This window comes from Chelon labrosus (assembly GCF_963514085.1).
Source record: "Chelon labrosus genome assembly, chromosome: 7".
NCBI lineage: Eukaryota > Metazoa > Chordata > Actinopteri > Mugiliformes > Mugilidae > Chelon > Chelon labrosus.
Window position 1 is genome coordinate 6,063,830 of NC_140343.1, and position 14,259 is coordinate 6,078,088.

Sequence of the window (14,259 nt, forward strand, 5' to 3'; positions counted from 1 at the left end):
TAGAGATCTGTTTTTGTTGGGTAAAAACGCCAGCTCCAGCTGCACAGCAATCTTCTCTCATGTTTTGTTGTGGAGATATTATTCTACCCCAACTGATTAGTTGTGGCTCAATGGTTCATACTTGCGATGGATTGTTTTTAACGTCTTTACAAACCAAGGCTTCGTTAGCCGTCGGTATAAATGTATACCATGTTTTTTTCCATATAAAACATTAACACTTATATTTTCTTGACATCATATGGAGTGACATTGAAGAATAGGGATGTCCTAATCAAGTTTTTTTGGCCCCCACTAAAATACCGAGCTTTTAATATTCAGTATCGGCCGAACTGAGTCCCGATCCGATCTTAAATAAACAAAATGTCCTCCCATTGCGACTCATAAAGGCTTTTTTTTTTCTAACTTGTATTCTCCTAGATCATGTATGCACTGTGCGACTGGAATAGCGCTGTCAAAGCTAAAGGAGTGGGTAGCTCCTCTTGGATCCAGAAGCTCCAACAGATGGTAAAAACTTGTGTTTCCTACTCCAGAATCGGGCTAGTCATCCAACACCATAAACTCCGTAACCCTCTCTGGAATATTTTTTGCCTTGTCGCCGTCTCTCAGAAACATTTTTTAAACAGAGCATTCAGTGCTTGTTGTAATTTGAGATTTTGGGTCCTCAATTTTTTAGTCAACGGCCATTAAAACAGAAGAGGAAAAAGATGTTTTGAAGCTCCAGGGACGTGGTTTAGGTTTAGGGCAGACCTAAAATATATAATTACAAAAGATCAGGCTTGGCTGAAGCTTGATACCGATCTCCCGATACGGATCAAGACGTCCCTACTGAAAAATGAGGCAGCTAAAATTTGCGGCTTTTTAGTTGTACCAGACGACTCATATAAAAATGCAACAGACTACGTAAATAAATGCATTTGGGGGGGACAAGGAAGGAATATTTTTTTTTGCGCATTGTTCAAAAGCAAAATTAATTCAATATATAGCCCAGCCCTACAAGGTAGGTACATGACCCTTGTTGCAATTATCAAGTAAGCTGCAGTTATGGTTGCACTCATTTACAATTTGTATAGGAAGCTTAGCCAAGTAGGACTGGGTGTGTGGTTTTTATGTTATTTTATTTTATTTTTTTTGAGTGGTGTCCTTTGACAGATAGTCTGACAAAACGCGTTCCGTGTTTACAGTTTGTAAAGTTTAGGAAAGCTGGTGTTCAGGTCATTGTCAGACAGTAACAGATGCTTAGGGGAGAGTTCCTTTTCCCCGTCTCTGAGGTGGCGGTTACAGCATCAGAGAAAACACTGTGTGCAGCTCAGCAGCTCCTTGAGGTGTGGAGGGGATCGATCTCAGTTAATGTCATATGGCACAGCACCCAGAGGCAGCTGCGTGGTGCTGATGACAGTGTAAAGCCTTGCCTTTGGCGGCTACATGCTCGGTGCTGCTGAGCTGTGATTTGAAGTTCACATGCAAAGGCTGACAGACAGACAGCTCTCAGTCAGGCAGTCAGACAGTCAGTCAGTCAGCCAATCTTTCCACGGGGATGACAATATATCTGTATCTGTTAAAAGCGTACAATAGTGCCTAATCTCAAACACATTCACTGGGGTCTCAATGTTCTGCCGGACTGATGGATAAAATACTGACAGAAAAACACTGAGCAAACTCTCTGCAACCACCAAATCTCAATCTTACACACACACACAAACACACTTCTCCAAAATGCGAGTTGGGCTTTAGGGAGCTATGACTTATAGGGGAAATACTGTTGCTGGCTGCAGAGAAGTTGCCCTTGCAGCGCAGAAAATTCAAACATTATGTTTATTTGTAATTATGCAAGTTATTATAAAATATGTAAGCAGGCCAAATTATTTTCTGCATACCAAGTGGAAGGTGTAACAACGTAGCATCTGAGACGCTGGATTCGCCATTATCTTTGCTGCAATACAAGATTTAATCCAGCAGACGTTTTGATTCGTCATAACAACAAACGCACAAGTGCACCAGTGATGACTCAGCACCATTTAGCCAAGACAATGAACATGTATGCACAATACCAGGACCTCTCCTAAGTGGAATACAGCCATCATCACCTGTGCTTAGGTCTATCGTTTGTGGACAACTATGTATATACACACCAATAAGCCATAACATTATGACCACTGAGAGGAGAAGTAAATAACATTGACCATCTTGTGACAAAAGAAAGAATGTTCTGCTGGGAGACGTTGGACCCCCACCCCATAGTCATGACACTCCTTGATGGCAGCAGCCATCTCCAGCAGGATGCAGCCTGACGCTTTAGGAACAACTAAAAAAAAACAAAAAAACATGAAGAACAACACAAGGTGTTGACCTGGCCTCCAAATCCACGAGATCCCAAACTGATCAAGTATCTGTGGGATGATCCACAGAGGCCCCTCCCTTCAATCCATAGGACCCACAGGCCCCCCACTACTAACATCCTGTTCCCAGACACCACAGGACACCCTCAGAAGGCCCATGTCCATTATCTGATGAGTCACAACTGTTTTGGAGGCACAAGAGAGACCTACACAAAATTAGGAAGGAGAACGTGTCACTGATCGGTGTAACTCCCTGGTGACCATGTCAATCGTGACATGACTGGTGCCGATGATTGATTAACACTTAGCATTCACAAGACATTTACATTAATGTCAAAATAAACTTGTAACAATTGCGTACCGATTACAGAAGCATTTGCATTCATTTGCACAAGAGCTAGAACAGCAGTGCCAGAACAGTTTAACACTGTCGTAGAGGAGGTCCCGGAGCCCAGCTGTGTGAAGCGTGTGAATCTGTCACCACTGACCACAAACGCGTATCTCACATCGTTTTTAAACATCACAGTAACAATGAAAGATAGCCTTCTTCTAAGGAAACCTCTTTAAATGAAGCGGTAGACATGAAAGGCTCATATGCACTGGAAGGTGAGAGAAGCATAAAGACGTCGTGGGTGAATTACACGGTTTGCAACAACAAACGATCCCAGACATTCTCAAAGGCCTCAAGATTGACCTAAATTTTCTGTCCGGAAAAATAGGCCAGAACCCAAATTAAGGGCCAAGCAGGGCCACTACACGCACGTAAACGCCATCATCTTCACAGTAATTGTGCGGTGTTGGGCAACACGGGAGCCGCCCCTGAGTGGAGAGACATAGCCTCGGGGCATAGCTGTTGACATGTAAATACTGAGGACAGAAGCTGAGATGACAGCACAGACAGGAGGCTTGTACTTGTACTCCTGCCTGGCTCGGATTTGGCCTTGGCCACAGAATTAAGGTCTAAAAGACAACAGCCTAGATGTCAGAATACCAGTACTCATATCATGTCAATAAGTAGGTTGATTCCCTTAATTGCCGGGGAAAACACATTTCTGTCTTTTGCATCATTCATCTTTTAGATCATTTTACGCCAGACTAACTGGCAGCAGCCCTCCGAGGCCAGGATGCGACCTGAAAATACACATTTTGCTCTTCTATCTCTCTTTGCTCGTTCTGTTCTTAAAAATGTTGGATTTACAGAATGCTGAATATACTTAAAATACTCATGACTTATAGGATGTGTGATTTGCCAGTGATACAATACAAATAATACGTGTCTACGTCAACCACATTCTTTATAATCAACTCCATTTTAACTCAAAAACATTCACAGGTAAGTGCTCCAGTAGGAAAATCTCAGAGAAAGCCCCGTCATGTTTAATATGTTTGCTAACCCGGATGAAAAGCTTTATGAGCTCCTGGTATCATTTCCACTGCACACCACAAGAGGAGTGGGTTGTTTGATGTAGTCGCAAAAAAAACTGAGTCAAACCCAAATCCTGTTAAAGATCCTGTCAACATAATATGTGCTCTACATGACAGTCAAAAAATGTCAACATATTTTTGAGCACAGCTTCTTTTATGAAATCCAATTTGCCAGACTAGGACAGATTAACATCAGCAAAGCTACACATTAAAGCAGGGGCTGTGCTAATCCTGTTCATTTGTGGGCTAAACTAGGCCACGCTGGTATTACACGCATAAGAACCAGCCAATCATTGTTCTTTGACTCTGAAGAATTGGTTTTGTGTGTTTTGTGGGCGTGCAACTGCGTTTGGTTGTGCACGCTCGTGCCATCTGCTGTACTAAATATATGCATTGTACATAGCAAGATAACACCGGCTGCTTTTGAAGGCTACATTCAGCTGGACATTATTCTAACCTTTGATTCTCGGTTTTTTATTTTTAAACCGAAACAAATTCCCACAGCTTTTCGTAGCAGAGCGGTCACAGGGGAATAAACTCATCCTCCGCATGCACGCAGACATGCACAAGCACAAAAAAAAAAACAAGCCACCGACAACACCACCGTGAGGCTGCAAGCGGGGGTAAATGTGATGAAACTCTTCTGCATTCATCAAAAATCATCTCATTTTTAAATTATTGATCGGGTCCCTACTTTTCCCCCCACTTTTTTTTTTTTTTTTTTGCCATGGAAAGGGGAAGTCTAAAAATAGTCAGTGAGTGTCAGTACCTAGAAGTCTTTCCATGTTCTCCCAGTCTGGCAGCATTAGTGAATTCAGATGAGCTTCCTGCAGCTCTCACAGCCTGTATCTCATGCACAGCCTCACACATCCGTGCTGCCGTGCATATGTATACGCAGCCATGTGCACAACACACACACACACACACGCACGTACACTTAAATATGTGCCTGCTATCACACTATCAGTCAGTTTGCCCCTGGAGTTTCAGTGAGGGGGAGAGATCAGCCAGAAACCCCAACAGCATCTCACCTCTCAGCTTATAGACTACTGCCATCAGCATATTCCTTCCCTACATTCCTCCCTGCCCCACCTTGTCTCGTTTTGCCCCACTTCTTCATTCCTTGGCCAGTAACACTGATATGTGTGTGTGTGTGTGTGTACCGTACATTACGCCGCCTGAAAAGTGCCAGGTTCCTCTTTCCACTGTGTCCCCGTCATAACTAGCGATAATCAGAAAGGAGGACAGAAGGACTGGACCTTGTTTGTGACTTGATGTGCGAGAAAATGGTAGAGACAGGAGGCGTGAGAAAAACTAGTATGCATGCATGAAAAAAAAAAAAGAAAAAGAAGAATGAACGAGCAGAGAATAGCAACAGTGGGTTTTGTTTCCACACGAACAGAGCTTGGTCTGTGCCAGGCCAACAGCATCACATTAACAAAGGTGCATCAATTCACTGTTACCGTTTCTGGCATTAAATCTAAACAAAAGCGTAACAATGCCCTGTAATATTTGTGACCAAAGATATATAACCACCAACGAAATCTATTCTATTGGCTTTGCAAATCATTGCTGCTCTCACCAGGGTAACGATTCTCTGCACCGAGGAAAAAGCTGACTCAAACAATGCCAAAAGATGACACGCTCTCCATATAATCTGAAACAAAACGAGCCAGAAAAAGAGGACAGCACTTGCTTCTATCTCTTTTAAATAAGAAAAAAAAAAAAAAGCTGGAACTAGACTGAGTTAGCAGCAGGCCGCTACGCAGTGACTGAATGGATGAGTGACTGTGAGTGGGGAGCTACAAATGACTCCAAACACAAACAAAAGAACGAGGCTGGAGAGCACTGATAAAAGCAGCAGCAAGGCTGGCCGACGCTCCTGTCTTGAAAAATCCAAACAAAAATTTGTTTTATGTTATATAATTACACTTGAAAATTTTAAATGACACGTCTGTCCTTATTTAAGTTGCTTATCGTGATCATAACTGTGATTGTAAACAGGATTTTTGATTATATAGCTGCATTTTAACAAACTTAAACTCTTTAAATGTGCTTCAAAAGTCCACACAGATGCGTTTTTACAAATATGTAACTACTCCATACTACTACAGCACAATACTGGATAAGTCCAAGTAAAATATCTATCAAGAACGTTCATTAATACACAGGATTAGATGTTACAATCCCTTGTGCCAAAATCCCAGGCAAAACACATTTAGAGGCCCTGTCCAACTGAGAAACCCTAACAAACCTACAGTCATGTGATATGATTCTTAACCTACAATCTAAATAAACTAAGTAAATGCTGCTGGCTTGTATGGCCCGCTCAGCAGCAGCCCGCTAACTCAAACCTTGTGAAATATAAGCTAACCAAATGCTGCTAGCTAGCTTAACCTAATATCTAAATGAACTAAGTACATGCTGCTAGCTTGTAGGCCCACAGAGCAGCAGAAGATAATTCGAACCTTGTGAAATATAAGCTAACCTAACGCTGCTGGCTTGTATGTCCCGCTCAGCAGCCAATCATAGCTACCAAGCAACATGAAGACATCAGGAACCTGGCCTAAACAACAGCAGTATGCACAACGAGTCATTATCAGCCATGAATGCCGATGAAAAAGGACACTAGGCTATAAAATCTGTGGGTGGAACAGGACCCTTCACACACTCACTCCGGCCAAAGAGAGGGGATTTCTCAAAGTTCACTCACACTGTGCCTATTACCATACCTTAGCAGGGAAGTTAAGAGACTTCCGCAATTCTGTTCAGAGGAAACAGATAACAAAGACTTGGATGATTTCTGATTCCGTGTAAAAGAGCCAATTTAACAAAGTGATACGGGTGAGACAAAAGAGAGAGGCAGGAGGTTTGTGGAATAAACAAAGTGTGAGACCCTGGGGTCCTCTCAGGAGTGTGAGTGGAGGAGTGTGGCCTCTCTAATGACCAATCAACACCCTCCTTGCTGCCATGGCATCTGTTAGTACTCCAATGGCCTCCCGTCTGAGTGTGAGCCCGACGTGAACTCAACACGCGGCCGGTATCCAATCAGACTTCAGAACCGGCGACGACTGGGTCAGGGAGCAATTCTGACATTTTGCAGAATGTCAGCGTTCAACCTTTTCTAAAAGTTCTACTACACGGGAGTTTTGCTCTGCGAATGTGAAGGGTGGAAATGGGAAGGGGTGAAAGCCGAAAGGAGAAAAAAAAAAATAAAAAATGAACATCACAGTGCTGCTTGAGGGGGCTACAGCAGAGGAGGAAGCAGATTGATAACTAACTAGCAAACAGTAGGTGACTCTGTGAGACCTCTGAGTCTGAGTGAAAATGTTCTAAGGATATAGAACAAAAGTAACTTTTCATAATTGGACAAAGTAAAGCTACAAGGCCACGAGAATCAAAGGGTGCAATACGTCTGCTCTGTACTCTTCTTGTTTTCCTTTACATACATCTAAAGAGGATTCCCACAACCTATGCAGGAACACTTATATTTTAACAGCTGAAACCTCCTGCAGCATATTTTAACACCAGCTACGTAGAGACACTGAAGCAGACGATAAACATGTCACTTATCTCAGATAAAAAAAAGCCACATGCTCAAAAGGTACAACTGACAGGCACAACCATGAGATGGAAACGAGATAACAAAAAGGGGCTTTCATCCGTCCTCTAAAGACAGGAGATATCATATGTTGTACAGATCGTAAAGAACGTCAGTCTACCTCGAGGCTTGGAAAAACATTCATCCACACGTTCATTCAGACAATTTACTGCTAACAATTCATCTGACCTGAATGTCTGGACTGTGCGCAAGGATGCAGAAAAATAATATGTAAAGGAAACAAGGAATAAAGCAAGACCTTTAAGAAGGTCTAATAAAGTGCTAATAAGGCTGCAATCCCCGAGTTGTGTTTTTTAAACAGTAAATCGTTCCCCTAATTGCAGCATGAACGTTGCTGTTAAACTGATATGCTGATCTATTAAGTTTATTGCTTTGTTAGTGGGAACAATCTGGCTGGAGGGAGCGCATGAGGACAGGTAGCATCTGTCCCCACCTACTGCCTTGGCAGCGTTAGCGTCATCTGCTAGCTTTGGCAGCATCTTGGAAGCACATCAATATGGCTTTATGTAGCCAGGGCCGCTAGTAGCTAGCATGCCAGTCACGCTCTCAGGCAACGCTCGCTCACAGCCTGAGCATCCACAGAGCACTGAGCCAACAGAGCTAAGCGGAACTGAGCTCGGGCAGAACAGGGAGGCCAGGTCTCCACGGACCTGCAGGAGGAAAAAAGGCCAGTGTCTGTCATCTAGCCACACATCTATGGTTAGAAGTGTGGGGCCAAGTCCAGATATGAACATTGCCACGATTGTAGCTCCAAGCTTTATTTTCTTGTTTGTTTGTTTTTTTCTCCCCGGCTACAAGTCTGTTATGGAATCGTGATGCTCTTTAGGATTATTGACAATTTTCCAGTTACGACTACAAGGGGACTGCTACTTGAAACAGCCTTGGGAATGTTAATTTTCAACACAATTTCACTTGTGTAAAGGACATATTATAATCAAATCTGTAAGGCAATCGACTACCTCCACCACTGACGTTAAGCTGTTTGCCAAAAATGCCTACCCATGGGAGTGATAATTGGGAGCCCGTCCAACAGGCGCGCACTCAAAACACGGGAAGAGTTAATTATTCCAAATGACGTGCTTTTAGCCGAACGCTTAAAAAACAATCAGCAGTATTCTCTCTCGGTGAGACGTAAACGTGATCGGAGTGCCTGTGAGTCGGAGCATAAACGTCCTGTACCAATAGCAACAAAGCCCATGTCATTCAGAGGGGCTGAGCAGCTGTGTTGGCTGAACAACACAGGTCCTTGTAGTTATATCTGTACTGTGAGAGGCCTATTCAACAAAGGAATAATACTGGTCCACGCCAGGTGAGACTAGACGTACTTCATGAGCTACCTTAATTCATTGCCGGTCCAGAAAAATTATCATTGAAAACTGACTAATCAATAGATGTTTAGTTGTTTATCAAACCATATTGAATATAGAGTTCAAATAAATATGTTTTAAAAGTTTAGAGTCATAGCTTGAATTTAAGGGTGAATTTAAAGTCTGATTGACTTTACTTTCCCAATTGCATCTAAAGCCTAAAAATAATGGATTGCAAACCAACAAACCGCAACAGTTCATCAAGTAAGGAACACCTTTTACTGTGTGCTTCCTATTGTCACACCACGCCTGTACTGCTGCAGACAACTGCTCAGGGCCGGTTCTAGAAAGAAATGTGAATTTGTCTTATTGCAAATTCACAAATCTTGTTGTTCAACTTCACAAAGCGCATGACTCTCGCTTTAAAAAGGCTTCTTGTGCTTACGAACGTCTAAGCGAGTTCATTACGGATCAGATATGCACAGATAAGGCTGCGCACGCAACTGCTCCTAATTGTGACCATGGCACAGGACCAGCCATGGAAACCACACCCAGATTTGGAACCGGACCAGCTTCACAGTTGGATCAATCTCTTTCACTATCAGCTGATATACTATTTGATCTGTCAACATTTATACAGGAATTAATCAGTTGATTAGTTGACTGATTATTCCCACCAGTACCAATACATAAAGCAACTAATGTGAGTCTATGTGATGCAGTTAATATGAAGCTGTCAACTAAAATGTTAACTTTATAATGAATGAGCAATCTATTCTGAGATCACCACTTCAAAAAGGTCACCATGAAACAACTTAATAAAATACGGGCTTACTGCAGGCTTGTCTGCAAACATGTGGGTGTTGTCTGTGTGCGCAGTGCTCACTACAGAAGGTGAGAAACCCAATTAACACAGGAAGTTGAGGGACAGGCGTATTGACCATCTTGAAAGGGCTCTGCTATTTTTGTCCGACTGCAGGTTGGGGTTTTAACTGCTGCAGTTTGATCACGGCTGATATCGAAGGGAAGGAAACTACCCCGTACGCTACAATGGTACAATTTAAAGCTGTCGCGCATGGATCTAGTTTCAAACCTGCAGGACGAGGATGTGGTGAGAGTGCCAGATTAATGGTGCAGCATCAGCAAAGCTCTGCACACGCCAAGGTTTCGCTCAAGAAAGACAGCTCTTCAGTCACTCAAAAGCTTTTCAGGGTAAACCAAATTGCTAGGTGTACACAACAACCGAAACGCTTCCAAGCGCAACCTAAAATTGAACTTGGATTCCCTAAACTATAAGGAGGAGATGTGAGAAGTACAAGCAAGCTTCCACCACTTCTCCAAACGATCACATGTTCCATATAAGGTTGCTATGACAATTTAATTATAGTCTATCATGGTTGCACTGTTGTTTGTTTGCCTCTGTGAAACAGTGGGAAGATAATGTGTGAATATGAAGTGGCACTTTTTGGCAAGGCACCTCCTGTTTAGTTGTGGGAAAGGCAGCTCTAGATTGTGTGGTGAGTAACTGCGGAGGTTTCAGAGCGTGGCCAAAGCCTGCCGGTTATGACTCATGTTATTAACCCATTCAGCTCGCAATAAGGGCTCACGCCAAAGCATGGAGAGAATGCAAACAAAGCTATGGGATGGGTCATAGTTAAGGCCCTGTCACACTTACACCAGCTATATATCACATTCACACATAATCGATCTATTCACACCAAGTAAAAGGATAACAGTCTATTCAGCACAGAACTAATAATCAAGAAGCATTCAGTGTCATACAGTCATACAGCCAAGTCAAAGAAAGGGAAATTGAGGGGATTCAGGGAGAAGTGATTCATTCCTCAAATGGTTATCTGAAACTGCTTCTCTTAAAAAACAATCCACCACAGGCATAAGCCCCTCCTGGCAGAAAGCACATATCTACATCAGAGCGACTTCCTCAATTGGGACGTTCTTAAAATAAGTCGAAGCGGAGAAACAACTTTGCTCAAATCAGTGAGCAGAATGTGTACGTTCCATTCGACCCGAGGTGTTCAAACGTTGCTCCGCAGCTTTGCTCCGGGGAGCAGGAGTCCGGATATGAGTCTGACCCCAGATCATACGTGGAGGAAGTCGGTTATTACAGCGCAGGCCGGCGGTTTACGAGTTTGGTTCAAAATCCAATATGAAAGCTACATCCAAGGACAACTTTCAGTCTGCTCTGGTCAGCTCAGCAGCTGCACAAGTGAACCATCCAATAACACCTCTTTAAAGTCAACACGGAGCGGGCAAAATAAGACAGCTGGCGTAATATGCAGCGAAAATGTTTTTACATGATATTTGACTTATGAGTGTCACTGGATATTGATGTGAAATATGGGTTGCATTATTTCTCATATTCATAAAGGTGAAATATGGTGTTGTTCTTCACTGACCGCAGCCATTTCCCAGGCTAGCCCTGGCCACCACCGCTGGAATGTTTGACCACTGCAAACAGCAGAACAATTAAAGCAACTTGCTGACCCAAGCGCAAGCTTTCTAAAACAACCTTTGAGGGGTCACGGTTGCAAGAAAAATGTCCGCAATGGTGAACTAAAACGGTCAGGCAAATCTGTCAAATACGCACACAACAATAAGATCTTCAAGCACCTAACATCGATGGTAGTGCGTTTTTACAGCTGAACCCGCCCCTGACCTTCTCTTGTCCTTGTCCTGACCAGAGTGAACTCACATAACGACACCACAGCCATAACAATTACTCTCATTGTGCAAGACCGGGCACAGTCACGCTGTGAAGTTCTGTGGCGCTTTCTGTGCGACTTAGAAATAATGTGCAAGTGCATTCATTCAGCAACTGTTACCGACCTCACATGGCATCCTGACTGTGCAGACTTGCAAACACTGCAATTACCAACACAGTAACACAAAAAGAAATGTAGAGTATGCAAAGACACAACTGGCAAACGCACTTAAACATCTTCATGAAGGAGGATGTCTGGACTACAATTGGTACTTATTTCCATACTTTTTAACTCCTCTATTAACTGATAAATCTATAAAATGTATGAAAATATATGCCATTTTGAAATGCAACGCTTTTTTTTGAGCAATAAAACAATCCTTGAAGATACTAAATTTAAATTCCCACTTCAGATGTAGGGCACTAAAAATGTCTGGCAGACAAATGACACAAGCAGTTCACTTGAACTAATGTGCCACACGTCATATGCCTGTTATCAAAGAATCTGCCAACTAACTTCCTCGTTTCGTTTAGTTTATCTGTTGGTCTAGTGTATGTCATGACATGTGGAAAACACCTGTCAAAGTTTCCTACAGCCCAGTCTTCAAAATACACTGGAAGTATAACGTATATTAATATACAAGACAAAAAAAAAGCAGCAAATATGTATTACTGAGAACCTGAACCAGACAATTTCGAGCTTTTTCTATTTTAGCTTTTCAATTTTTTAGCAACTTATCAGTTTGATCGTACCATTGTGGTCTTGTGTCGTTTCAGCTTATTCCAAATGCACGAATACTTTTTGCACATGTGCAATATATATATACACTTCCTGTAAACGCACACATATCTCACCGTAAACGCTGCTATGCGTATATGAAGATATACACTTTATATATTAATACTACTCACATCTTGTGCTGTATATTAAAACAGCTTAATACTTGTTCTTCGATATCTTTTCTTTCTTACTGCACATATATCCTGTTAAAGTACATTGTGAGCAACATGGAAGGTGCTATATTGTTTTTTTTTTATTGAACACAAATAATTACACGACAGGGAGGCTAGGTGTGGTATGTGTAAGGTTGTGCTGTGTTGTGTGGGTGTAATGAGTCTGTAAGATAGTATGCAAAGAAGGAAAAGAGAGAAAAGGTAAATAAATGCACAAAGAAGATGACAAAAATACAAAAGTAAATTGCTAATTTGGCATTTTGTGGATGTGATGTGATGGATACGGTCAAAATAATATGTAATAGTGTATTAATAGCCTACACAACATAATATGAAAGTGGTTCATTCTGAGATTTTGCTCTAAGTTGTGGCTATTCCATTTTAAGCAGTTTAAATAATCAGTATCTTCGCTCTTACTGATTTAGCTTCAAAAGGTTCAGTTGTATTTGTGCACAGCAGATTGAGAAACATTATCATTACTGTAAATAAGACTTGTCACCTACCCTCATTTTCAGACGTGGGGCATGACACCTGCACAACCAGATCAAACGTTCTCTCTGGATTCTCCCTGCAAAAGAAGGAGACGCTGTTTACTCAGGTGGAAAACACGCTGCAGGTGTTGTGACACGCAGCAACAGTAAGTGGCAACAAGTGTGCGTTCAGCATTAGCGCACAGTCCATTGGACACTGTTTGCATTGGCTCTCCTGTGCCCCTGCTCTCTCATCCACACAGCGCTGTGTCCCCCACATGTTACCTATTTAGAGCTGCCTGGCTGCCTGGCTACTAGCGGAGCTGCTAATTGGTGGTCAGCTAGTAAGACGGAGCGACCAGACTTGACCCAAATGCTGTCGAAGCCAGCTGGCCTGGCTGTTAAATCCACTGCTGGAGATGGCTCAAATTACGCCAAAACATTCCTTCACATTTCACAGCTCCGAGTTAACGTGACGCGTTACGTTAGCCGTTAGCTCGACCGTTGCTTCGGCAGACAGAGAGGTTTAGAGAGGGGTAAACGCAAAACTCTTACTTTATTCTGCTGTCCATGGCTTTAATTGGTTTTTTTTTTTTTTTTAGCTACACCATCGCGACAGTTCCGTGCTGTCTGCGGCTCTTGCTCTTGCTCTTGCTCTTGCTCTGCTCGGAGAATAATTTCCCCCTTCGTCCGTCCTCGGGCTCAACCGTCGCGTCTCCTGCCTTATCTGACACCGGTCCAGAGCCGCCGCGGCCGCATGCTTGGAGGTGGCACACAGTTCGTAGCGGTTCGCGCAAGTCTTTTCCCTGCCGTCTATATGCGACCTCAAATGAAGCCCCCCCCGCGACCGGCTCGGCTCAGCTCAGCTCAGCTCAGCACCACCGCCGTGGCTATTTCCCACAACAAACACCACTCCAGGAAGTGCTGTCAAAGATTTGGTGACGTCAGCGCGTCAGACGGGCACCTTGCTGCCGCTGCCGCCGCTGCTGCTGCCCCGCGAGCGTCGGCTTCCACTTAAAAAAAAGGATGAGTAAGTAAGAGAGGGCGAGCGCGGCACACCTGAGCCACGTGATTCACGCCTCTGATGGAGAGTCTACCTGGGAGGGCTGCGTTATGTTAGTAGCCTTCAGCAGCGGGGGGGGGGGCTCCCGAGGACCATCACGAGGCACGCGAGGGCCTCTAAAAGAAGCACTAATTGAATCCGAACGACCCGTAAACGCATCATACCACACAACATGTTATCACCTTATAAATACACGATAGCACGATAGCAGCTCCTGAAGGAAATATGGGTCTTAAAGGTGTTAAACGCTCCGCTGTGTTTGCCAGCTATTCTCATTTTATTATTTCTTTAATATTTTATTTTACTACAGCTACAAAAAAAACAAACAACAAAAAACAAAACAACTGCAGTCATTCATTG

General features: G+C 43.1%; 1 protein-coding gene across 2 annotated transcripts in view; it reads right to left on the reverse strand.

Moving 5' to 3' along the window:
- dennd1b (DENN/MADD domain containing 1B) overlaps positions 1-13,731 on the reverse strand; it is a 101,952-nt gene extending 88,221 nt beyond the window's left edge. For both annotated transcript variants that reach the window (XM_084548762.1, XM_084548761.1), the window contains exons 1-2: positions 13,392-13,731; positions 12,870-12,934 (exon numbers count right to left, since the gene is read on the reverse strand). In XM_084548762.1, coding sequence (XP_084404888.1) covers positions 12,870-12,934; positions 13,392-13,408 — 82 coding nt within the window. In that variant the 5' untranslated portion in view covers positions 13,409-13,731. The remainder of the gene's footprint in view (positions 1-12,869; positions 12,935-13,391) is intronic.
- Positions 13,732-14,259: the final 528 nt, after the last annotated feature.